A 25,449-nucleotide genomic window follows, 5' to 3' on the forward strand; every position below is an offset into this window, starting at 1 on the left:
TGATTGCACGTAAACGCATCAGTAACTTGATGTTATAAAACGTGCCTTTGTGTACAATTCAATAAGTAGTAGAACAAGCATATCAGTCGAAGTTTATTTGTTCCTTCTAGAAATAGAAGCGATATCTGGGCCCCTCGATGATTTTGTGTTGACCCATGTACCAGGCCTGGTCAGAACTAAACCGATGTGTTCAGTGAAGTTCTTCGTCAAACAAATCAGAAAATCGAGAAACAACTGCTAGACAATAAGCAAGACAGAGTTCCATGTGTTTGTCCGGCTGATATCATGAGAACAGAGGATTATGTGATCACTTATCTAAAATGGCGCTTCATAGTTCGACAGAGTCTTCATAGTTCGAGGGAGTTTTCGAGAGCTACGATTGCTGGTTGGTTCCTAAAGTTGTAGGCAAATACAGTTATTAGACTTATCCAAGTGGGAGTCTGTTGGATAAGGTGTCTAAGTCCATAACTTATTTGGTATATACTTGACCCGACCGGCATGGTCCATTTGGGTTGCATCTTATCCAAACTATTATGGATAATTTTATGAGAGTTATACACATATGTTTATTAATATATTATGAGTTATAATATATTAATATGAAGTTACGTTATTTAATTAGTTTTAGTCTTAAATTAATTATGAATTAATTTAGAGATTAAAAGGAAGACTAATTAGATTATGGGCTATTTGTTTTATATAGTGTGGGCTAATACTCATTTGTTAATGGGCTAGGCTTATGTGGAAGTCCATGGATGATCCATGGAGCTTTTAACCTAGGGATCCTTGGAAAGGAAAAGACATGGGTTATTAGGGTTTCACCCTAACCATGCACACTATATAAGCATGCTTATGGAGCATGAAATGGAGCCTAAGAAAAAACTAGTGAACTAGTGTGTGTGTGCATGTGTGTGGCCGATTTTATACAAGGGTGTATACTCTCTCAAAGTTTTCCAAGAGTTAGTGGTGTTTGTGATTCCATTTGAGGCATTCACACTATTGGTGCTTGGCCCTCAAACTCCTTAGAACCAAACTCACCAAAAGGTATGTAATCTCTTCTAACTCTTTTATGTTGAAATGTTCCCCATGTCATGTTAGATAGGTTATAAACCTTGGAAAATTATTATTTTGCATGTATTTAGACAAACATAGATCCAAGGTTTATTAGGGTTGCATGCACACTTACGAAGTGTTAGATTGCTCAAAACCCAACAGAGTTATGATCGGAGTGGTCCGACGGTGGTCATTGAGCAGCGTGTGCGGCGACGGTATGGGATGACATCATGAGGGGATGTCTGCTGAGGTCGCAGAAGGGAATTCCGAGGTTGTAAAGTCAAGAGGCTCGTAAGGGATGCAGATATGGAGTTTTGGATTCCCAGCTTGTTTTCGGTGAAGGAATTGTGTAGCAGTGGCTCATCCTAAGGGATGATCTGAAGGTCGTCAGTGTGATGGGTTTTCCTAACCCGAGGGTGCTAGAGCTAGTTCAGCATGTGCATGCGATTTCAAGAAGAGAACTCATGGGAGTTGCTCTGAAGAGTGTGTCTTTCTGTCAGCATGGATTGGATAGAGTTGGACTCGGATCGGGAATCGGGTGGTGCATAGTTATTTATACCTCATATGGGTCGAGTAATGGTTGTGATTTGGAGCAGTGTTGGATCATGGGTGGTACTCAGTTGTTGTGTGGTTATCAGAGGGTAAAGCCAGTGCCCGGTTTGAGACGGTGGCCAGGACACCGCAAGGAAGGAGAAAGTGAGTTCGAGTTTCGATGGATATGCCTTGAGGGACTTGGTCCGGTTAAGGCCAGGTGGCGTGTTGTGGGAGTATCTTTGGAGATGAGTTGCCGTAGGCTTTGAGGACGAAGCCTAATTTAAGTGGGGGAGAATTGTAACATCTCGGAATAGCAAGAGTAGAGTTGAAGTGCTAAAGAGTAAATCTTGAAGGGCGACTCGGCGAGTCCATGGATGGACTCCGCGAGTAGGGTCACGACTTTGGTCGCGAGTCAAGTGGCCTAATCAGCGAGTCCAAAGATGGACTCGGCGAGTAGGTGCTGAGTGGAGAAAACCCTAAATCCGGGGAATGAGCCCTATTTAAAGAACATTATATCCTCTCTCCAGCCTCTTTGATCTCCCTTGAAGTCCAGAAACCCTAGAAAGCGTGATTAAAGAAGATTATAGTGCATTTGGAGCTTGGGGAGGTGTTTGTTGAAGAAATCTTGAAGGAGAAGAGGCTTGGATCAAAGGGCTTTGCTTGGATTCGAGTTTCATTGCAATTGGGGCATTCTTTTGAGGTAATATCTCGTTCTTGGGCTATCACTCATATGGATTCATCATTTTGGGGTTTGTGGGGAGTTTATCTTGGTATGTTTTGGAGTTTGGAGGTTAGATCTGAGGTTGCTACCTCAGATCTGGAATATTGAAGGCCTAGAGTGCATTAAAGTTCCTGTGTTTGAGTGCTTAGTGAAACCATCATGTCCCAAACCCTAGCTCTAAAGTGAATAAGGCCTAGATCTCTTTGGATTCACGTAAAGTTTGCCACTTTATGTGATGGATGGAATGTAGGAGGCTAGATCTATGTTTTGGATCAATTGCATGGCCTGGAATGCTTCTGTATGGATTCAGACCGGTGGTACTCGGCGAGTCACATGGGTGGACTAGACGAGTTGCTTGAATATGAGCTGGAACTCGACGAGTTGGATGAACAACTCGGCGAGTAGGTTGAAGATAGCCTTAGCTCGGCGAGTCTTGTCGAAGAGTCCCAATATTTTCTGGATGAATCGAGAATCGGTGAGTCAAGGGATGACTCGGTGAGTTGGGTGCGAGTGGACTCAGAGTTGTTGGACTCGGCGAGTCTCGGGGTGACTTGGCGAGTTGGGTTGCGGATTGAGGGAACTTCTGAGCATAAGGACTCGGCGAGTCATCGAGTTGACTCGGCGAGTAGAGTCAGTTAGGGGTTGACTTTGACTTTGACCAAGGGTTGAACAGTTGTCTTCCAGGGGTATTTTGGTAATTAAGGGTATTTATTGAGTTGAGTGTTTTGGTGTTCAGTGGAGGAGTTCGTGTCGGAGTTTGGAGCAGCGGGACCTTATCCTTTCAGCCGGCAGTTTCGAGGTGAGTTATCCTCACTATATCGACAGGGTCTAAGGCACCAAGGCCGACCCTTTATTGGATTGTGATTCGGATGTGGTTGTTATGTTATTTCTTGACATGTCTGCATCCTGGTAACTAGGATGGTATATGCTAGAGACCTGATTAAGGTCAGTTTCCCGATATGTAGAGTGATGCTATGCTAGTGACCGGTTAGGTCGGTAACCTGGTTAGGGTAATGATATGTTATGTGATATGCTTGATCGGTTTGTTGACTATGACTGTTATATGATTGTATGTTATGTGCACATGGACTAGAGATGGGTTGAGGCGGGTCCTGCTTTGTGCTATAGGCCAAGATACCCAGGGCAGACCGGTTGTTCCGAAGGCACAGCGAGCGGTCCGGATAGGCTGTAGGCCCCATGAGGGCGGACCAGATGTGTCGAGGCTCGGAGAGTGGACCAGGCCGACTGAAGGCTCGGTGCGGGCGGACCAGTCATACTGTAGACTTAGAGAGTGGACCAGGTGGGTTGAAGGCCCGGTGCGGGCGGACCAACCACACTGTAGACTCGAAGGACATGACTAGACTCGGAGGGTGGATCCAGTGGACTGAGGGCCCGATACGGCGGACCAGTCACACAGTAAACCCGATATGCATGACTGTTCTATGTTCTGTTATGTTATGTATGTTTTTTATGCTATGGGCTGGAAGGCAATATGTTATGGGCCGGAAGGCAATATGTTTTGGACCGGAAGGTCGTAGCCTGGAAGGGCGTATATGTGGTTGGTATCTTGGGGGTATCTCACTAAGCTTTTGGGCTTACATTTGTGGTTTTATATTTTTCAGGTTCTTCAGAAGACTGTGGCAAGGCGAAGGCGTGATCGTACCGCTCCTCATGATTTTGTAGTAATGTGATTATGGGAATACTCTAAATGATTTGTATTGAAAACCTTTTTGTAAATATTTTAATGAAATCGGGTTGTTTTTGAAAAATTTAAATTGGTTGGATTTTTCGGTCGTTACATTTATTGTTTGGCATTTTCTTGATATGTTTAACTGGAAGAACAGTTGGTTTGGACAAGGGGAGAATGGAGGTTTATGCCATGGTAGCAGAGCTATATTATGATCTTCAATTAGATTACTCTACTCAACTGTGGAAAAAATTCTTGAAAAGTATTGAAAACACGAATGCTCTTCATGGCATTTCGCGTGCGAGATACTGGAGCTTGATCTTGCAGTATTTCTATGAGAAGGAGGGGATTATGGTTCCTAATGATGAAGAAAAAGTTGTTTTCCATGTGTATAGTTGTCCGAAGTATGCAACTGATGATGCTGAGGAGTTTCCAATTGTAGCTCGTATTCTAGATGCAATGCTCAAACGAGTCGATCCTACGAACACAATCTTAGTGACTCACTTGCAAACAATTGATACAACTGTTGAAATTAGAATTCTTTTGGAAAGGGAAGAGACAAAGTCTAAATGTACGAAGAAGATTGATGTTGGTTCTTCTGAGAAACAAGTCAATGAGTCTAAATCTACGAAGGTTCCGAAGAAGTTACCAGTTACTGAAGCAGAGCGAATAATACCCGAAGTTTCAGTTGTTGATACACCATTAACTCAAAAATAAACTATTCCTTCGAAGACTGTTTTTTTTTTTTTTTTGAAGAATCAAAATGAAATCCAAACACAAGAGCCGATCTCCACTCATGAATGTAGTCCGAAAGCCACATGTTACTCATCAAGTACTTCTATTTCGTGTAATTCCAGCACCTGATTCACCACCGTCAAAGAAACGAAGCGCTGCTGATATGGCTAAACACATTTCCAAGAAGAAGAAGAAGAAGAAAAGCAAGATGATTATCTCTTCTGAGTCCACAACTGATGAAGATGAAACAATTCAAGAAACTCTACAAGCCAATCTTAACAAAGAAACTTCTACTCCTGCACAAATAGTTGTTATACCACCCGAAGATTCGGTTGCCAAGTCAGTTTTCGAGGAGGCACGAACTTCTAACATTCTTGTAAATGTAACTAATATAGATGCAAATGTCATCATGGGTGAGGATGCTTTGCAGAACGCTGAACAAGGTAAACCTTTGAATGTTACCTTTGAAATCGGTGTTTCTTTTCCTCCACAAATCACACCTATCATACCTACTACTTCCACCACTGATTCTCCTACTTTCGAAAACATTATCAAACAACCAATTAGTTCTCTTTTTTCTTCACAATCCACTGATCCACCCACAATCACTTCACCAATTCAAGAATCTATTTTTATGGAAACTGAGCATGAATCGGAAGGTTTTTGAGGCACGTTTGAAAACTTGGAGTTTGATGAAGAAGAAAATGATTTCCCAGATCACATGCTAATGATAATGAAGCAGTTCAAGATCTTGAATACAAAGCTCAATTCAATTCTTCAATCACAAACATATCTTGGGGGAGGTAATTCAGTGACCAGTTTAGAAGTTGATGGTTTGTTAAAACTGTTAGAAGGAAGAATCACATCAAAAGTTTCGGGCATGATTAAAGACTATGAGTCTCGTCTTTTAGAGAAAATTGATATTTGAGATCACAACAATGAGATGAGGGTTAATTCTTAGAAGTCTACATTTGAAGGTGATTTGAAAGATTTGAGAATGGTGGCAAAGGAACATCATGTATTATTCGTTCAAGATGTTAAAAAGGTGAGGGAGGATGTGAATTTTAAACTTCAAGAGCTTCGCCAAGACATGAAAAAAGAGATTACAGTTGTTCGCACGGAATTTGAATCTCTAAATCAAAAGGTGGATATAATTTGTGATGCTATGACAAAGTTTGCTAAGTTGTATGAAAGTTTGAGTCCCTAAATAGCTCAACTTTCTACAAATGAAAACAAAAATTTTATGGAAGTCCTCACACTGTTAAAGGAGCTCAAAGTCTTATCTTCAAAACCGGCTTCGTCTTCTCAACTATCTTTAGAAGATCTCTTCCAGAAGTTTTCTCAATTCGAAGCCTTACTTCTTCAACAGTTGACTCCTCTTTCCCGCATATCCAACCTTCTTCCCACAACAAATGCCCCACCTGTTTTTACTGGGGTGCAAGGGGGAGAAAGGAAGAGTGAAGGTTTGAAGGTTGTAGGTGATGATGCGAAGGTGGTGGGAAAGGTATTTCCTTCGAAGATTCCAATAATAAAACCAATTATAGCATCTGTTGGTCCTGTTTCTTCAACAGTAATAACAAACTGTGCCATTACAAGACCAATTTCGAAAGGAATTGTGATTGGTAAATCTGGTGATATTGGTGGGAGTGATTCAAAGGTGAAAGAAGTAATAGAAGACTCATCTTCGAAGGCAAGAGGAAAATCAATTTTGATAGAAAAATCTAAGGAAGAAAATAAGGTTGGGGATGTGGCTGAACTGGAGAGGATGAGATTAGTACAGAGTATAATGACTCAAAGAGCAAGTGATCCTCCTGGCATGAACAAAGGTGATCCATCAAAGCATTACAACTATGACACAATTAAAGCCAAGGTTGCATTTAATCACATGTATTCATTCGAAAAGAAGCCAAAATAGAGCTACATTGTCACAAATATTGATGCAAGCCAATTAGACTTTCCAATTAATGAGATGATGTTCATCATGCCCCAGTTCAAAGCCGAAATCAAGTTCAAAGAGAAGGATGAAGGAACTCATATGAAAATCAGGTTTTATGCAGTTCTTGCGAAACCAGTTGAAGAAGTGTTGTAACATCCATAAAGTATACGCCAAATTTAAACTTTTCCAATCATAAATAAAATCAAACATCGTTTGTTTACCAAAATGTTTTCAAATCAATATCCATCAGAGTGTACCAAAATCATAACATAAGGATGAGGAGTGGTACGGTCACGCCTTCACCTTGCCATGATCTCCTGAAGTACCTGAAACAATAAACTGAAAACTGTAAGCCCAAGGGCTTAGTGAGCTACCCCAAAATACCAATACCACATCGCTAATACCATATCAATAACAGATAATCAACAACATGCATATTGGGCCTTCGGCCTGACTGGACCGCCTTATAGGGCCTATAGTCTATCTGGATCTATCCTGAGCCTTCGGCATTACTGGTCTGCCATGTGGGCCTACAGTCTCCCCATACTACTCATAGGGTATGTTGGCCTTCAGTTCAAAGCAAGACCACCTCAACCCAACCAACAAGCAAATAACCATGTGCGCATAACTATCATATACTAGCATATACAAACATCAAACACATCTATCTCACTGATCATTAATCATAGAATTCTCTCGTAACTAGAGCACCGACCTAGCAGGTCACTAACATACCAATCCCTACGGATCATAAGAGCATAACATAGTGTCTACCCTAATTCCGATCTAACAGATCATAACCACACATAGCATACCATAACAATAACAACTAAAGGGTCGGCATTGGTGCCGTAGACCCTATCGATATAGTGAGGATAACTCACCTCGCAGATGTCGACTCGAAAGGTAAACTCCAACTCTCGGATCACTTGATACAGGCTCCACCACCTATTATTACAGTACAACATACTCATAAGTCCTTAACCTTATAAAGTACTCCATAACCCACTAGTCAACCCTTGGTCAAGGTCAAAGTCCTCAGTCAAGGTCAACAGTCCATGTTGACCTTAACTCGCCAAGTACCCTCGGCTACTCACCGAGTTCCTTGGAGCACTTTCCAACTCGCCGAGTCATCGGAGTGACTCGTCGAGTTCCTTCGATTTTCGATCAAACTTTAAGGCCACCCGTCGAGTTTCTTCCTTGCAACTCGACGGATACACACGCATACATATCCTGGAGAAAACTCATCCGACTCGTCGAGTTGTTCTTCAACTTGTCGAGTTTATGGCAATCTTCATCGGACTCGCCGAGTTGTTCATCCAACTCTTCGAGTCCACAATCATCTTCATGTGACTCGCCGAGTCCATTCAGTCCTTTTTCCATATAGACTTGTTTTGAGCCATGCAGCGGCTCCAAATCACAGATCCAAGCTCCTTGGGCATGCTTATCATGTAAAGTTGCAAGCTTTACGTGCATGCATGGCTATAAAGGCTCTAAATGCCTATTTTAAGTTCTTAATGGAGCTTCATGCTCAAGAGGGACCTCAATCATGACCAAAACTGCAACTTTATGCTTCTAGAACCCAAGGAGGGTCCAGATCTGAAGTTACAACTTCAGATCTAGCCCATAGCTCATCTTGTCAACTTAATATTCCATAAAATCCCTAAAACTCAACCTATAGAAGAGATCTACAAAGAAAATGGTGTTTTGGGTACCTCTAGAAGATGATAACTGAGATAAGTGTTGACTCCCACATTCTACTTGTTCCAATCTCCTTCTCCTCCAAGCCTTCTCCCTCTAAAGGTCCTCTTTTCAAGCTTCAAACACACAGTGGGCACACACACACACGTATTAGGGTTCTCAAGGACTCTCTAGAACTGTAAAGAGGCCCAAGGGTGGCTAAGGTTCCTTTAAATAAGGTGCAAAACCCCGAGATTTAGGGTTTCATCTGCCAGCTCCTACTCCTCGAGTCCCAATATGGACTCATCGAGTAGGTCACTTAACACACGATCCCACCCCACTGCTACTCGATGAGTAGGGCAACCAACTCGTCAAGTAGGGCTTAACCCAATAAATCTTATTTAAAACAATGCTTGAGAATCAGGGCGTTACAAGTGTGGTCATTGATAAATATAAAGAAAGTTATCAACATAAAGAAGGATGTTGTTTTCGAAAACACAGTCCAAAATATGAAGTATGTGGTGACCAGGGCGAATGGGAATGTTTGTGAGTTTACAATTGCTGATTTTCCTTTAATGAACTTGTATGATCTTATAAAAGTTGCATTATTGCTGAAGGAAAGATCTTTCTCATATCTTCAGAATACCGATCCAAATGAGTACAAGCTGGGAGTTACTCACATCAAGATTTTTATTGAAAATTATTATGAATGCTTAGCATTAACTGATGTGGAGTTGGCTATAACGAAAGGATTGGAAATTATAGCTCCTATGGCTCCTTCGAATACTCAAGCAGATTTAAAAAGGTATGCTGATGGTGAAATTTGCTTGAAGCCATTTGGTTTAGTCTTCTCAGGGAAGGATAAGTCTGGGAAAACAAAACGTTTTTTGTTCCAAGCTGGTGAGGTGGAAAGGTACTCAACTTCACAATATACGAACTTAATCGTTCATATGAATCATTGTAAGAAGAATAATGAAAGAGCTAAAAAGGAACTCAAGAAGATTATCTTATGGTACAATGAGATACGAAGAGTGATGTTGTATTCCATTCAACTGCTTACGAACTGAAGTCTTCGACTATGATTACAAAGGGGGAGATTGTAAGAGTTATTTTGTTGTAATTAGTCGAAGCTTATTTTGTACTCTTCGTATGAATTGTAATGTATTTTACTAGGGCTCTTTTGTTCGAAGCTTAAGTGTTAATGCCTTGGTATATTTTTTGTGCGCTTTGTGTATCCTATAAATAGGATCATTTACTAGAGTTAGATAACGTGAATAACATTGTCTATTTTTCTCTGTAAACACTTAAAGCGTAATAGAGCTGAAGCGAAATCTTATTTACATCTTGTGTTTAATTACTCTTTCATTCTTCAATATCATCTCTGATTAATTTCATACTCGATTAATTGATTCATCACAATGGTTGACCTAAACTATTACTTCATCATTAATGCTTTAGCCCAGAAACACGTGCGTTACACCCTAACACTTGTATTGAACACCAAGATCTAGCCCCTGACACTTGTATGTAAGACTCGGATTTGGTCATTGACATTACCAGGAAAGACCATGATTTAACCCATAGCAAGAAGTGACTATAATATATGGTTTAACCATAACATTCACTCGTGTTGGGAAAGACTTGTTATTGTATGTAGGATTGTTATGTATGTTTTATACATGTTGATAGGACAATTGGCAAGTCGATGTTAGAGCCAAGGACTTTGTGTGAATACATTGTAGATATGATGAAATATTTGGTATAATGGGGAACTCACTAAATTTTATGCTTACAGTTGTGTATTAAACATTTTGCAGGTTGTTCGTGAGAAGAGCTCGACATGATTGTACTCACGCATCAAAGATATTCGTTTATGCGGTTTTGTAAATTTAACTTTGATAATATATAGTTTTCAATCACTCAAACGTTATTTATTGGTTTCTAAAATAATGGTTTAATTGGTTAATCTATTTCAAAAATGAAAAATCTCATTGTAATTTTTGGGACGTTACAAGAAACCTCAGTTCACTCCCACTCTCCCACTCTCCTGTTTGTTATATGTGAGAATATGAGCCCTGCCTAGTACAACCTCATACCTAGTCTCCTACCCAATTATTATACGCGAGAACATGAACTACACCCAGTACAACCTCGTACCTAGTCTCCCGCTATGCTCCTCGTTTCCTAATCCCAACTCAATGGAGGAGTGAGCTCAAGCTTCCATTAGGATAATAATCGTAAAACATGAGTTTAATCGTCCGGTTTGAACCTCACCCTAAAAAACATATGGTGTTCTTGTGTCAGATCGAACTAAGTGCCTCGATTTCAGAAATAATGATATTATGTGAACAACTTCAACAAGTTTGACATCATTTTAATTTTTTGAAATAATGATATTATGTGAATAACTTCAACAAGTTGGATGATCGAATTTTGGAAAAAATTGTTTAGATGTGAACAAAACTAATAGTTTATTACCTTTATGTGTCATATTCGTTGTTACATATATATCACGTAAGCTGTAACTTACTACAATCGGTCATAATGGTTATCAAAATGTGAATAAAACGAAAAGATAATTACCCTGATTAGTCAATATCCCAAAACTAAATTATATTTTTACCTTTAATTTAAAAAACAATAACATGTAATATATATTTTTTCGATCATTTTATATGTATAATTTATGAACTATTTTTCTGAAAAACTCCTCTTTTTACACGGGAATAAACAAACATTTTATAAAAAATATACAAATACAAATAGTTTTAATAGGTAAAGAATGTGGAAATAATAGTAAAAAAAATGGAATGTAAGCTTTTGGGAATGACGAATACGGGTAACTGTTTTTGTGGGTCGAAGGCAATCAATCACTAAAAACGTGAATTAAAGGCAAATTGCTTGCAATTTGCAGGCAGATAGATGGGACTAGACGACTCATCACTTTAAAGTTTAAAGCATAGCGGAGTAAAGAACCAACATTTATGCTCATCCACTCGTCCTTCTCTCTTTCTCTCTCTTTCTCTCATTACTCACGCATCAGTTTCTCTTTCTCCTCGATTTCCGTGCTCCGCCTGCCTTCGTCCGTTTATCTGTTTCAATCTAATTTGTGCCTTCACAATTTGCCAGATAATTGTAGGAAAAAGCTGCAATCTTTGTGTTTCTTGACGTTCCAGATCTGTTCGTTAGTGTGTGGAAGGATTAATCTGATCTGGGTCAGTTTCATTATCCATCAACTTTTTTTTTTTCTTTGAATGTAATTATGTGCATGTCTGTGTATCTATCTATCTACGCCAAATTGCTGGGGTTTCTTTGTTTTTTCTGTTCTCGTTTTGCGATTTGCAATTCGAACACAATGTGTTTGCGTAAATGACAGAACGAGGTTTTGGTTTTGTACGACAGGTGAAATTCCCAATTGTGCAAACCCTGAAGGTCTATTAGTGTATCCTCTTGCATTGAAGTGTCAGAAACGTTAATTTCTGGATTCGAGACACTGCAGATATCTTAAAACTCACAGGAAAAGAACCCTAAAGCAAATGACTTCTTGACCTTCTTTTGGTTAACAAGTTGTCCCACGACAGATTCTCAATGCATTGAACATGACTATCTTGGGTACCCAATAAGTCTTCTTGTTGGGGAAACAGAATGGATTGAAGTTCTAGTTTTCACTTTGTGAATGAAGGGGAAAGAAATAACACACTTTACCCCTTTGAACTTAACTTCTATCTGCAGCATTCACCATAAAGCTCTGTATGTGAAAGGAAAAGGTGTTATCTCTTGCTGCTTTTTCTCGGGTCCCAGATACATTTCCCTGATCTGAGATTCGTTATAAAAGCATGCAGTTAGATAATGAAACCCTAGCACGTGATAATTCTAGACTGATATACATCGATAATCCTCAAAGAACCAATGAAGAGTATGAATTCACAGGAAACAAGATCACCACTAGCAAATACACACTTATAAACTTCTTACCCAAGAATCTCTTCATTCAGTTTCATCGAGTGGCTTACATATACTTTTTAGCCATTGCAGCTCTGAATCAGCTTCCTCCTCTCGCAGTCTTTGGAAGAACAGTCTCTCTCTTCCCTCTACTTTTTGTTCTCACAGTCACTGCTATAAAAGACGGATACGAGGATTGGAGAAGACACAGATCTGATCGAAATGAGAACAACAAAGAATCCCTTGTTCTTGAATCCGGAAACTTCCAATCCAAAAGATGGAAAGACATCAAAGTAGGTGAGGTGGTGAAAATTAAAGCTGATGAGACAATCCCTTGTGACATGGTGCTGATGTGGACAAGTGATCCTAGTGGCATTGCTTACATACAAACCATGAATTTAGATGGAGAGTCGAATTTAAAGACACGTTATGCTCGACAAGAAACATCCTTAATGCCATTAGGATCAATATCAGGGGTAATTAGATGTGAACAACCTAATAGAAACATATATGAGTTCACAGCTAATATGGAGTTAAATGGTCATAAAGTTTCCCTAAGTCAATCAAACATTATCCTACGTGGATGTCAGGTGAAAAACACTGAATGGGTTATAGGTGTTGTTGTGTATGCTGGACAAGAGACAAAAGCTATGCTAAATAGTGCAGTTTCTCCTTCAAAAAGAAGCAGACTTGAACAAGCAATGAACTCAGAAACTATTTGGTTATCTGTTTTTCTTTTCATATTGTGTCTTGTTGTTGCTATTGGGATGTGTTTATGGCTGATGAGTCATCAGGATGCAATTGATACGATTCCTTATTACAGAAAGAGCTATCTTATAAAGGGAAAGTTTCCAGGAAAACCGTATAAGTATTATGGGATTCCTATGGAGACGTTTTTTGCGTTTTTGAGTTCTGTTATTGTGTTTCAGATAATGATTCCAATATCTTTATACATCACCATGGAATTGGTTCGATTAGGTCAATCTTATTTCATGATAGAAGACAAACACATGTATGACAGCAGCACAAACTCAAGGTTTCAATGCAGATCCTTAAATATAAATGAAGATTTAGGTCAAATTCGTTATGTGTTTTCTGATAAAACCGGAACACTTACTGAAAACAAAATGGAATTCAGAAAAGCTTCTGTTTTCGGGAAGCATTATCATAATCCACCAATTGTGGATAAAACGAATCCAGGTTTGACTTTTTGACCTTTGACTTTCTTTCAGTAGTTTTATAATAACATTCTTTATAACATTGTTGCTTCAACAGAAGCAGACATGAAAGGAAAGAAGATAAAATCTGATATCACTGTGGATCCTGACCTCATGGGGTTGCTTCATAAAGGGCTAAATGGGAATGAAAGAATTTCTGCTCATGAGTTTTTTCTAACACTAGCAGCATGCAACACTGTGATTCCAATTCTTAATCAAAGTAGCTCACAAGGGTCCTCCATGGGGACTGAAATTCATGAAGATCTTGAAGCTATTGATTATCAAGGAGAATCACCTGATGAACAAGCTCTTGTAGCTGCAGCTTGTGCTTATGGATACATTCTTTTTGAAAGAACATCTGGTCATATTGCACTTGATGTCAATGGTGAGAAATTAAGGTAGAAAACTCACTTGATTAAATCTTCCATGTTTCATAATTCATATCAACATATCATCATAAACTAAAACAAAATGTCAAAATCTTGATGTGAAATGTAGGCTGGATGTATTAGGGCTGCATGAGTTCGACAGTGTCCGAAAAAGAATGTCAGTGGTTATCAGATTCCCAAACAATGAAGTAAAGGTATTGGTAAAAGGGGCAGATACGTCAATTCTCAGCATCTTGAGGGACAATTCTGGAAACGATAACGACTTAAGCATCATAACACAACACCATTTGAATGAGTATTCATCAGAAGGTCTTCGGACACTTGTACTTGCTTCTAGGGATCTTACAAATGAAGAACTTGAAGAATGGCAATCAATGTATGAAGATGCCACCACTTCATTGGTTGATAGATCTTTGAAACTAAGACAAACTGCATCACTTGTTGAATGTAATTTACATTTGCTTGGAGCAACTGGAATTGAAGACAAACTTCAAGAAGGTGTTCCTGAAACTATCGAGTGTTTACGTTTAGCAGGAATTAAGGTTTGGGTTTTGACTGGAGATAAACAGGAAACTGCAATTTCGATTGCTCTTTCTTGTAAGCTTTTGACATCAGATATGCATCAGATTGTTATAAATGGAACTTCAGAGACTGAATGTAGACAGCTTCTGTCTGAATCAATGGCTAGATATGGTGTTAAATGTAGAGATTTGAAGAATAATACTGAAATTGATGCTGAAAACATAGAAGGAGAATTGGCATTGATAATTGATGGGAATAGTTTGGTTTACATCTTGGAAAGAGATCTGGAATCAGAGGCATGAAGTATTTTCTTTTGTCTTATTTTCATATTTCATAAAATAATTTATCATTATTTCATGACTTCTTAACATTTCTTTTTTTAATCGACAGCTGTTCAATCTTGCAACATCTTGTAGAGTTGTTTTGTGTTGTCGAGTTGCACCCTTACAAAAAGCTGGAGTTGTTGATTTGATCAAGAGTCGAACTGATGATATGACACTAGCAATAGGTGATGGTAAGTTAGTATTTTTTAACTATATATATTTAAAAAAGACGTTTTTATCCTTTGAAAATTTAGTCTTTTTAAACACATTTTTAAGGTGCAAATGATGTGTCAATGATCCAAATGGCGGATGTTGGTGTTGGCATATGTGGACAAGAAGGACGCCAGGCTGTCATGGCTTCAGATTTTGCAATGGGACAATTTAGATTCTTAAAAAGACTACTTTTAGTACATGGTCATTGGAATTATCAACGCATGGGATATTTGGTTCTTTATAACTTCTACAGAAATGCTGTTTTTGTCTTCATGCTTTTTTGGTAAATACTCATATTACATCTTTCTCTTTATGACTGTATATAAATATAACAAAAAATGTTTGATTTTGTTATGTTCAGGTATATATTATGTGCAGCTTTTTCAACAACATCTGCACTTACTGACTGGAGCAGTGTGTTCTACTCTGTAATTTACACTTCAGTCCCTACAATTGTGGTTGGAATTCTAGACAAAGACTTGAGTCATAAGACACTTCTTCAGTATCCAAAGCTGTATGAATCTGGACACAGACAAGAAAGTTACAACAGTTGTCTTTTTTGGATGATGATGGCTGACACCATATGGCAAAGTCTTGCACTTTTTTGTGTTCCAAGATTTGCATTTTCACAAACCACAATTGATATTTGGAGTATGGGTAGTTTGTGGACTGTTTCAGTGGTCATTTTGGTAAATATACATTTGGCAATGGACATTCAAAGATGGGTGCTTTATACTCATATCTCAATTTGGGGATCTGTGGTTATGACATATGCTTGTGTAGTGGTGTTGGATTCCATTCCTGTTTTCCCTAATTACGGGTTAGTTTTTACAAAACTTATATATGTATATTTTTATAATAATAATTAGGAAATAATAGTGGTTGTTTTTTGTATTTTTCAGGACAATATATGAATTGGCAAAACAACCTACATATTGGCTATCAATTTGGCTTATAATAGTGGTGGCATTACTTCCTAGATTTATAATCAAAGCTATGCATAGAATGTTTAGGCCTTCAGATATTCAGATAGCTAGAGAAGCTGAGATATTGAGAAAAAGAAGATTCTTTTATGGGTCAAGTACCCTTCGAAGATCTAGTGACTAAAATTGATTTGGTTTTATGTAGTATGTGGGGCCCATATGGTTTTGAATTCGAGAGAGATTAATAAAAATAGTAAGTTCAGTTGTAAAATTTTCATATAATGTTGTCAATGGCTGATGATTTGTTTTCAACCTTTTAGGTTGGAAGGTTGATAGAGCGAGGGTGATATTCGGGTTCGAAAATTGAAAAGGGCATTTTGGTAATTTGTTTGATACATAAGGGGTACAGAATATGTGTTGGGCAGTGAAGAGATAGAGAGAGAGGAGGTGTGTAAGAGTTTTATGTAAAGTAATAGTTTCTTTTAGGTGTAGGGTTGTAACAAAATGAGACAATGATTCTTACTTAGTTAATGAGGAAATATGTAGACAGTGTTTCATCAATTGAGAGAGGAAATAGAGGAGGTATGTAATGGTTTCTTTAAACTTTTGTTAGATTTCAGTAAAAAATGGCAACATTTTCTCAAAAATCGCCATAAATATATGTATTTATACTTCTAAAAAATGTACATGTATTTCTAAATAAGTAGTTATATTTCTTAAAATGATACTCTGTTAGAAAAACGACATATTTATAATTCTAAGAAATAATATTTAAACGGAAAATTTTGTGGATTTCTTGATATTTTGTAGAAATTGCAAAATATGCTCTTAATAGGAGTAAAAAAAATTGAGATGATTGGTGATTTGCAATTATGACGACACACATGCTTCTACTATTTTTCAATATCAATCAATGAATACAACAAGGAATTATACCCACTTTTTCCTTTTTGACCCCAACAACAAACCAAAAATCCAAAAGCAAAACTTCAAACTTAATTATTTCAATTCTTCGAATCATTTACCCCACAAGGACTTGTCACCTTTTCTTCTTCCGTTTCTTCAGCATTTCCCCCCTAACAAATTCGAATTTTCTTCATTTAGTAATTAATCATTGAGGATAAGTATAATACATAGAAATTTATACAAATTCATGATCATGATCAAGAAAATTCAAATCTGTTGCTGATTTATGACTTACCTGGGGTTTATCTGGTTTGATCTTCTTCTCTCTCAACGATCTGACCTTTTCTTCTTCCGTCGCCTAACAATTTTGAAGTTTCTTCATATAAGTTATTGAACTTGATAATGGATTATGAGTATAAATGATACAAATTCACGATTGTGTTCATGAAAATTCAAATTAATTACTTGCCTGGGATTTATCTGGTTTGATCTTCTCTTGCTCCTTCTCTCTCAATGATTTGATCGGTAGTATCCTCTGAAACACACAGTAAAAAGGCACAGTTATCGAACTGACTTTTTTTTGGGATTGTTTTCATGTCTTAAACTTACGTTGCATAAAGATCTGAGCTCGTTTAATCTATAAAGCCGATCCACTTCAATTTCAAGCACCTTCTGAATCTCTCCTCTCTGATCAAGCTCCTTCATCTTCGTCTCCATCATTAACTCCCTGTCTCTGAGCATCTTCTCTGTCTTCTCTCTGTCGGACCTCAACCTCTCCATCTTTTCCCGAATGGCATTCAGTTCCTCAGCCAGCGATACTACAAATTCCTCGATTTGCACCGGAGCTGCAGCAACAGAAACAGCACAGATCGAAGAAGGATTCGGATCCAGATTAGAAGTAATATTTCGTTTCTCATTCTGATTAGGATTCTCCTTGTTAGAATCTTCAGAGATCTCGATCCATCCATGCTTTAGATTTGGCTTTTGGTAGGTGTTTCCAGACGGTGGAGGATGTACATTCGACGGGGATCTGATCGGTTTAAGAGGCTGTCGGCCGGTTTTTGGCCGGACGAGAGGGTTTCCTGTGATCGGAGATTGATCTGTTGGCATTATCGACGAGAATCTTGAGCTGTGATGAACAAAGCTGAGAGAATGTGTGTGTGTGTGTTTTAAAATAGGAAGAAGAGGGTGTTGCAGAAAGGTGTTTTGAATTTGAAAGTAACCCAAGCGGGACTAACGGCTATTTCATTTCCAAAAAAAAATTCTAATTTTTTCTTGAACTTCTTATTTCAAATTTATCAGTGTCAGGTTGGATTCTCCAAAAAGAACAAAACATTAAATAATCTCTCGATTCTATAAAGAAAAGAAATATTCTATTCGCATCAAATATAAAAAGTAGGTAAAAAAGATCAAAGAAGCTTATTGTATTTTTAATTGAATTGGATCTAGAAAAATAGTTGATTATTTAGATGCGTGTACTATTTATACGTGTTATATGTATTACTTTATCTATTGTTATTAATTGTTTAAACCTTGCTTGATATCGTCTTTTTGGTAGACCTAGACCTAACAATTTGATATACAATACGGTTAACACGATATAAGTTTTTCGTGTACGTGTTTTAGAAATCCGTGTTTCATGTTTATTCGTATCGATACGTATTTTAAATTCATGTTTCATGTCTAACACATGTCAAATACGAATTTACCTGTTTAGACGCGTATAACACAAATTTACACTTATAAATACGCATAGACAAATATATACACGTATAGATTTAGGAGTTAAAGTTTACACTTATAATATGCACAAACAAAGATTTAGGATTGTAATTGGGAGTTTGTACTTTGGATTAAGATTATTGCGTGTTAACCTAGCTTAAAAAATAGTATTAAAACATGTCTATTCGTGTTTCCATGTAACACGATTAAAAACATATCTATTTGTGGTGTCACATCACATGAATTTGTTACATATGTTTTTGTTTGGTAACTCATACATGTTTTACAATTCGTGTTGTATTGTGTTTGTGTTTAACAAATTCGTGTTGTAAGATTCATGTCTCACATGTATATACGACACGTATACACGGATTGTTAGATCTATTCATCGGATTTGTTTTTTTATTTTTATGTACTTTATTTTTGTTTTGACCGAATTAAATTGATTATTTTTCCTTGGTGTGTGTTTTTTTTTTTTAATTTTTTTAAATATTTTTTTAGTTCTTTTTTATTTTTTTTAATAATTTTAAAAGTTAAAAAGAAGCCATATCCATTTATTGTTGTTTTTGCTTCGGTTTTCGTCTCTAATTAACCATTGATTGTGTTTTTTTTTTTTTTAATATTTTTTAATTATTTCTTTTAATAATTATCTATCTATATCTATATTATACTGTAAAATAACATTTTTCTCTTTACAATATTCATTTGAAAACCCAACCTCTTTATATTTCATTCTAATATATCTAGTTTATTAATTTAAATATCTTATTAAATGTGAAATATTATCATATTAATTGTAGATTTTTTGAATTATCAATATAATATATTTAAAATGTTAAATTAGATATCATGTTAAATCCAAAATACAAATCAAACTATCAAATAAACTTAAAAATATCCAAATCCTATTTTTTTAAATAGTTTAAAATATATAATATTAAATCGATGTGTCAAATTAACTAAAAATATCTAAAACTATTTTTTTATAATAATTAAATTTTTTCTAAAACTTTTTTTTTTAATAATAATTAAATTTTTTCTAGATAAATGAATTTTAAATCAATTACAATAATACTAATTAAAAATAACATAGCCTTATAAATTATATTATGTTACCTAATAAAAATGTCAAATAAGTAAGTGACTAATTTCTAAATTAATTTACCATAATGTTTTAAAATAATATTAAGTTGATAATTATATTTATGTAACACCTGTTGCCAGGTAAATTCCATTCTAACCCTTAGTAACTTTTTTTTTTTCATTTAAGGCCATGTGGGTGTACAAGACTGTACGTCGGGCATAAGTCAGCATGTGGTGACGTGTCAAAGTTGGAGTACGCTGGGCGTACATGTGAGTACGTCGGGTGTAACACCTGATTATGAGGCACTTTCATTGTTGACCATTATATTGAGATTAATCGCAATTTGGACCCTAAGTGTAAGAAAGAGTGAAAAGAAGGCCTTAGTGGCATTTTGTAATTTTGGACAGTAGGGAGTATGCTATGTGTACGTGTGTATGCCGAGCATGCTAGGGTGTGACCTAGTACATAGGGTGTACGTACCAGACGTGAAAACCCTAATTTTTAGGGTTTAGCTCATATTTAAACCCCATTATAGCCTCATTTCATCAGCCTCCATCCTCTTAGAACATTTTTGCAACCCTAATCCATCATGTGAAACATTTCTAAGCTTGAATGTGTGTGTTTTGTGCCATTAAAGAAGAAGGAATGAAGGAGAGACCACCTTGGAGGAGTGAAGCTCTTTAGATCCAGGATCACACCAGCTTTTGGCACCATTTTGAGGTATCAAGTTATAAACTTGGTGAAGTTTCATTTAGATCTTGTATTGGACTGGTTTTTGGTCCTTTTATCCCAAATATGGAGATTCATGAACATAGCATGTTCTTGGCCCATTAACTTATCCTTTCAGACCTTTGGAAGGGTCTTGAGTCATAAAAACGAGGTCTAAATGGTTGGTTTTGTTCCATGCATTCTCTAAAGGGTCTTAATGGATTAAGAAGTTGAGTTAAGCACTTGATGGACATGCAAAGTCTAAATGGTTGGTTTTGTTCCATGCATTCTCTGTAAGACTACTTATGATTTTTGGTTGCATGATTATCTGTATATATGTTTGTTATCTATCGACATATTGTGTTGGGTTCAAGTTGTACTATTTTATGGTGTAGCCAACAAACCCTGGAGCATTCCAGATTTGAGCTGAGGGTCGGGTAGGGTATGCCAAACTTATATTGGAGGGCTCAGGTGCATTCCAGATACGAGATGAGGACCTTGTGATACGTCAGACTCGTATTGAGGGATTAAGGGTATTGGAGCATTCCCGATATGAGATAAGGGTTGCGTAGGGAATGCCTGGCTCATACTGAGGGCTCAATAGCATTCCATATACGATCTGAGGACCGGTTGGTATGCCAGACTCGTAATGAGGGTTGAACATTGTATTCCGATCCGATGACTAATTGGACTAGGGAGCAAGCTAGACATAAGCTATGGGCCCCGAGGGCAATCCAAACTTATGATGTGGTCTCAGGAGCAATCCAGATATAAGTTGTGGGCCCGATAGGCAATCCAGACTCATACTGTGGGCTCAAGGGTAATCTAGTCTTTTAGTTGTGGACCCAATACATGTTGTTATTTGTATATGTTATTTATTCGTGTGCTGGTACTTTAGGGGAACTCACTAAGCTTCATGCTTACAGTTTTTATTTATGGTTTCTGGTACTTAAGAGGACCGTGGCAAAGCAAAGGCGTAACCATACACATCCTTGGTTTTATTACTAATTGGATCTTGGGAGACTCTGATTTAAAATCATGTTTTGGAAACAATGGTTTTGCAAACACTTTTATTAGTAAATGAGTTGTTTTGAAAAGTTTAAATTTGTTGAAAATTTTGGGATGTCACATCGGGGGTACTCGTGCAGCTCTTTAACCCTAAAATTTAGGATTGTGACCCATATTTAAGCATCATAATACCCCTTGGACATCCTTATGACCAACCTCCATCCCTCTAAACTCTAATATCGAAACCCTAGCCTTTATGAGTGAGATTTGAAGCTTGTGAGTGATTTTTAAGTATTCTTGGTAATGAAGGAAGATCATCCAAAAGGTGGTGTTGTATTCAAGCTTTTGGATCCAGATTCTACATCTCCTTGTTTATCTTTTGAGGTATAAAGTTCATACATTGGAGCTTGTTTTGTTAGATCTTGTTTATGCTTAGATTTCTGTTCATTTTTCCCAAAACCTTGATCTTCGTGAGTATGGAATACTCCAGAGTATATAAGTTATCCTTTCAGACGTTTTAGGGTGCTTAGAGTCATAAAAATGTTAGCTTGGTCCTTCCCTTTCTTCCATGCATGTGTTTTGGAGTTTTTGGTGATGCTAGAAGTTAAGGTTTTGGGATTAAGCTCTCTTTATCCATACAAAGGTATAAAGTCAGAGATTTTATGGATTAGGACGTCTTTTAGGGTCAGATATGAAGTTGGAGTAAATGTCTTAATGATTAAGACCTTAAAAAAGGAACTTTGGGATCAGTCGCGTACGTCGAGCGTAATCATGGATACGCCCAACGTAGCCAGTTTCGAGACAGTCCTTTCCTTCCTTGTGCTCTACGTCCAACGTAGATCTGAGTACTCCCCGCTTGCGGCCGCATGTTGACTTTCGTTGACTTTATGACCATTATGCCTTAGGTGGATTTGTGATTGATTTGAAGGGGCAAAAAGGGTCTTCTGTCCTAAATGTGTATTAGACTTGTATTGGGATTAGTGGAGTATGAAAATGTACCTTAATTATTAATTATGGTTAACTGGTGTAGTTAGTAGATGGAGTCTAGTTCCGACAGTTTGGGTGTGAGTTTTATCAATCATCTATGCAAGGTGAGTCTCCCCATTATTCTTACATATGTGGTAGAATATACTTATATTTGTGATGACCAACTGGGTCTATGTGTTATTACTATGACATGTGTTACTATATGCATTGAGACTTCGAGTAGTCTCCAGGGTTGCTGATAACCCATCGGGCATGCTATTACCCACTAAGACTTCAGGTAGTCTCTCAAGGGTTACTGATAACTCATAGCTGTTTATTTTGTGCTGTGTTTTATGTGGTATTTTAGGGAAATCACTAAGCTTTGTGCTTATAGTTGTTGATTAAATGTGTTTTAGGTACTTCTGAGGATCGCCAGAATGCGAAGGCCTAATTGTACACATTCATCTGCAGTTTATGATTTCAAATATTTTGGGACACTTTGATATTTTGGATGATGATCTGTATTTGACATCGTGATTTCATTGAGATGGATTTTATGAAAAGTATTTTTATATGAAATTAAAAATGAAAAATTTTGGTTTGTAAATTTGGATGTTACAAATTAGTATCAGAGCCCTGGTTTGAGGGATTTAGATGAACTCTTGGGGGATTCTAAACTTAAACTAAGGATTTGAGGACTTTCATCAAATCTTTTCAAAAAGAAACAAATAATTTCAAAGGAGAAACCCAAATAAAGCAGTGTGTACAATCAGCTTGAGATCGAGTGGTAGTTTCCCAAATATCTCTATTTATTCTATGTGTCGTGTTGAGTTGTTATCTTATGAACTAATATAACTGCATGCTAGATGATAGGCTAAGGATCCTTTAGGAAGAGTATTTTAGGGTTATCTGATTTGTGATGCCTTTAGCCTAGGAGGTTTCTTTTATAAGATTGAAACTATCATTGCTATTTGCTTAGTGTATGTTGCATAATTGTACATAGTTAGGATTTTATAGCCTTAGAATGCCCGATTTAGCCTTTCTTCTTGTTCTTTGTTTGGTTGTGGACTTAAGGTAGAATCATTTATTCGAATGCCTATCAAGTCATGTATTGTGTATGATTGGCATGCATGAAGTAAATGGCATGGATAACAGAGATCTTTAGGAGGCAGAGTGGTGTTGGGGAGTAGTCTAGGATGAGTGCCTAGATGTTTTGTAGCAATTCTGAGGAACCTGTAGGGTGAGTGTAGAGATACCTCTGATGAATAGAGTTCTTGTGAATTAGGGTTTTGAGAGGTTGACTAAAGGCAAATACGGATTGATGTGGAAGGTAGTATTAATCCTGTACTACTGAAAACACCAGATTCGTACGCGACTCAAGAAGAAATCTTAGGGTACTGAGGAACTTGTAGGAGTGTGTAAGTGTTTGTGTATGCACTTTAGCCTGTTTCTGATAGTTTTCTTGTGTGTTTTAGTATGGTGGTGATGCCGTTAGCCTAAGAGGTTTCTTTTATAAGAATGAACCTATCATTGTTGTTTGCTTAGTATATGCTGCATAATTGTACATAGTTAGGATTTTATAGCCTTAGAATGCTTGTAGGGTGAGTGTAGAGATACCTTTGATGAATAGAGTTCTTGTGACTTAGGGTCTTGAGAGGAAGACTTGAGGCAAATAAAGATTGGTGTGGAAGGTAGTATTAGGCTCGTACTACTGAAAGCATCAGATTCGTATGCGACTCACGAATGAATCTTAAGGTACTGAGGAACTTGTAGGAGTGTGTAAGTGTTTGTGTATGCGCTTTAGCATGGTTTTTGATAATTTTCTTGTGTGTTTCAGTATGGTGGTTACCTGAGGTTCAGGCTCCCGCGACCCCAAGAGGCTGAGTGCCAGTGATGATGAGATTCGTAGGATCATTCCTGTTGAGGTGACCGTGGCGATCAGAGAGGTCATACCAGAGATGTTCAGGTCTATTAAGACCATGTTGATTAAGACTTTTGACGAGCACTATTCTGCCTTCACTGAGGCTGCTAATGTCGTAGCCACCACAACCGTTGCTACTGCGAGACTATAGGGGGTAATTATGTGTGCTACTGGGAGTTCAACAATATGACGCTACCAGATTTTGACGGGACCAAGGATCTGATTTTTGCGATGAGATAGGTTTCTGATGTTGAGGGTTGCCTCTAAACTTGCTCTTGTCCGGAGAATTTGAAGGTTTACTTTGCGCTGAACCTATTTCGCTTGGGAGCGAAGGACTGGTGGAAGTTTGTGATGGTTGACTATTTCCAGCGAAGCGTTCTGCAATGATGTGGGATAGGTTTACTGAGATGTTTAGAGATGAGTTTATGCCATTTGTTGAGAGATAGTGGTTGGCCTAGGAGTTCCTGTCTCTCAAGCAGAAGACAGAGACGATGAGTGAGATCACCAGGATGTTCCATGGAGGGCCCTGTTTTCCCCTGAACATGTGTCTTCGAAGCAGACACATGTGAGTCGGTATCTAAGTATCCTGAGGAAATATATCCATGAGTTCATAGTGAACACTTCATATCGAACATTGGCTGAGTTGCAAACCAATGCTAGGATGAGGAAGATCGAGCTAATGACCCATGAGAGAGAGGCTCAAGGGAGAGAGAAGAGGCTAGTTTAGTTGCAGTCGACGACTAAGCGGTTCAATCCCACTGATTCGAGAGTTGGAGGCCAGAAGGGTTGCACTTGCAGCAAGTATGTCAAAGGGTTATGAGGCACCCTATCGGTCAGGGACTATTTGGTACATGTGTGGCAAGGAGGGGCATATAGCAAAGGATTGACCCAAAGGATTTTGGGTTTACTTCAATTGCAACCAGACGAGTCATATCAGAACTGAGTGTCCTCATGTTGCATCAAGGACGGTCTAGGCTCCTACTCCTACTACTTTTACATATTACTGATGGCCGGAAGGGGAAGGCCGAGGCTCCAAGGGCTCGAGGGAGAGAATTCCAACTGACAACTGAGGGGGCCCAATCGACACCGAATGTCATGGTTGGTATGTGTTTCTTTATTATTTTTGTTTATTTGTTCTATGTTGCTTATGATATTGCTCATGTTAGGTAATTTCCTTGTGAATTATGTACCTACTCTAGTTTTGTTTGAATCGAATGGGAGTCGGTCTTTGTGTCATCATCCTTTTGTCATGATTTTAG

The 25,449-nt window shown here is 37.7% G+C and overlaps 2 protein-coding genes across 2 annotated transcripts; one reads left to right on the forward strand and one right to left on the reverse strand.

Moving 5' to 3' along the window:
* Positions 1 to 11,275: 11,275 nt before the first annotated feature.
* LOC145047771 (phospholipid-transporting ATPase 1-like) lies at positions 11,276 to 16,478 on the forward strand. Its single transcript, XM_078996104.1, has 9 exons — positions 11,276 to 11,561; positions 11,749 to 13,488; positions 13,564 to 13,903; positions 14,004 to 14,712; positions 14,807 to 14,930; positions 15,016 to 15,235; positions 15,314 to 15,772; positions 15,855 to 16,128; positions 16,196 to 16,478. Exons 2-8 carry the CDS (start codon positions 12,183 to 12,185, stop codon positions 16,057 to 16,059), a joined length of 3,363 nt encoding a protein of 1,120 aa, XP_078852230.1. The 5' UTR covers positions 11,276 to 11,561; positions 11,749 to 12,182; the 3' UTR covers positions 16,060 to 16,128; positions 16,196 to 16,478.
* Positions 16,479 to 16,745: 267 nt separating this feature from the next.
* On the reverse strand, positions 16,746 to 18,039 carry LOC144997781 (uncharacterized). Its single transcript, XM_078957648.1, has 4 exons — positions 17,391 to 18,039; positions 17,251 to 17,316; positions 17,077 to 17,139; positions 16,746 to 16,951 (listed from the first exon to the last, which is right to left on the reverse strand). The coding sequence occupies exons 1-4, from the start codon at positions 17,889 to 17,891 to the stop codon at positions 16,880 to 16,882; spliced, it is 702 nt and encodes a 233-aa protein (XP_078813774.1). The 5' UTR covers positions 17,892 to 18,039; the 3' UTR covers positions 16,746 to 16,879.
* Between the last annotated feature and the right edge of the window lie 7,410 nt (positions 18,040 to 25,449).

The sequence above is a fragment of the Lactuca saligna genome, chromosome 5 (assembly GCF_052625555.1).
Source record: "Lactuca saligna cultivar CGN05327 chromosome 5, ASM5262555v1, whole genome shotgun sequence".
NCBI classification, from domain to species: Eukaryota; Viridiplantae; Streptophyta; class Magnoliopsida; order Asterales; family Asteraceae; genus Lactuca; species Lactuca saligna.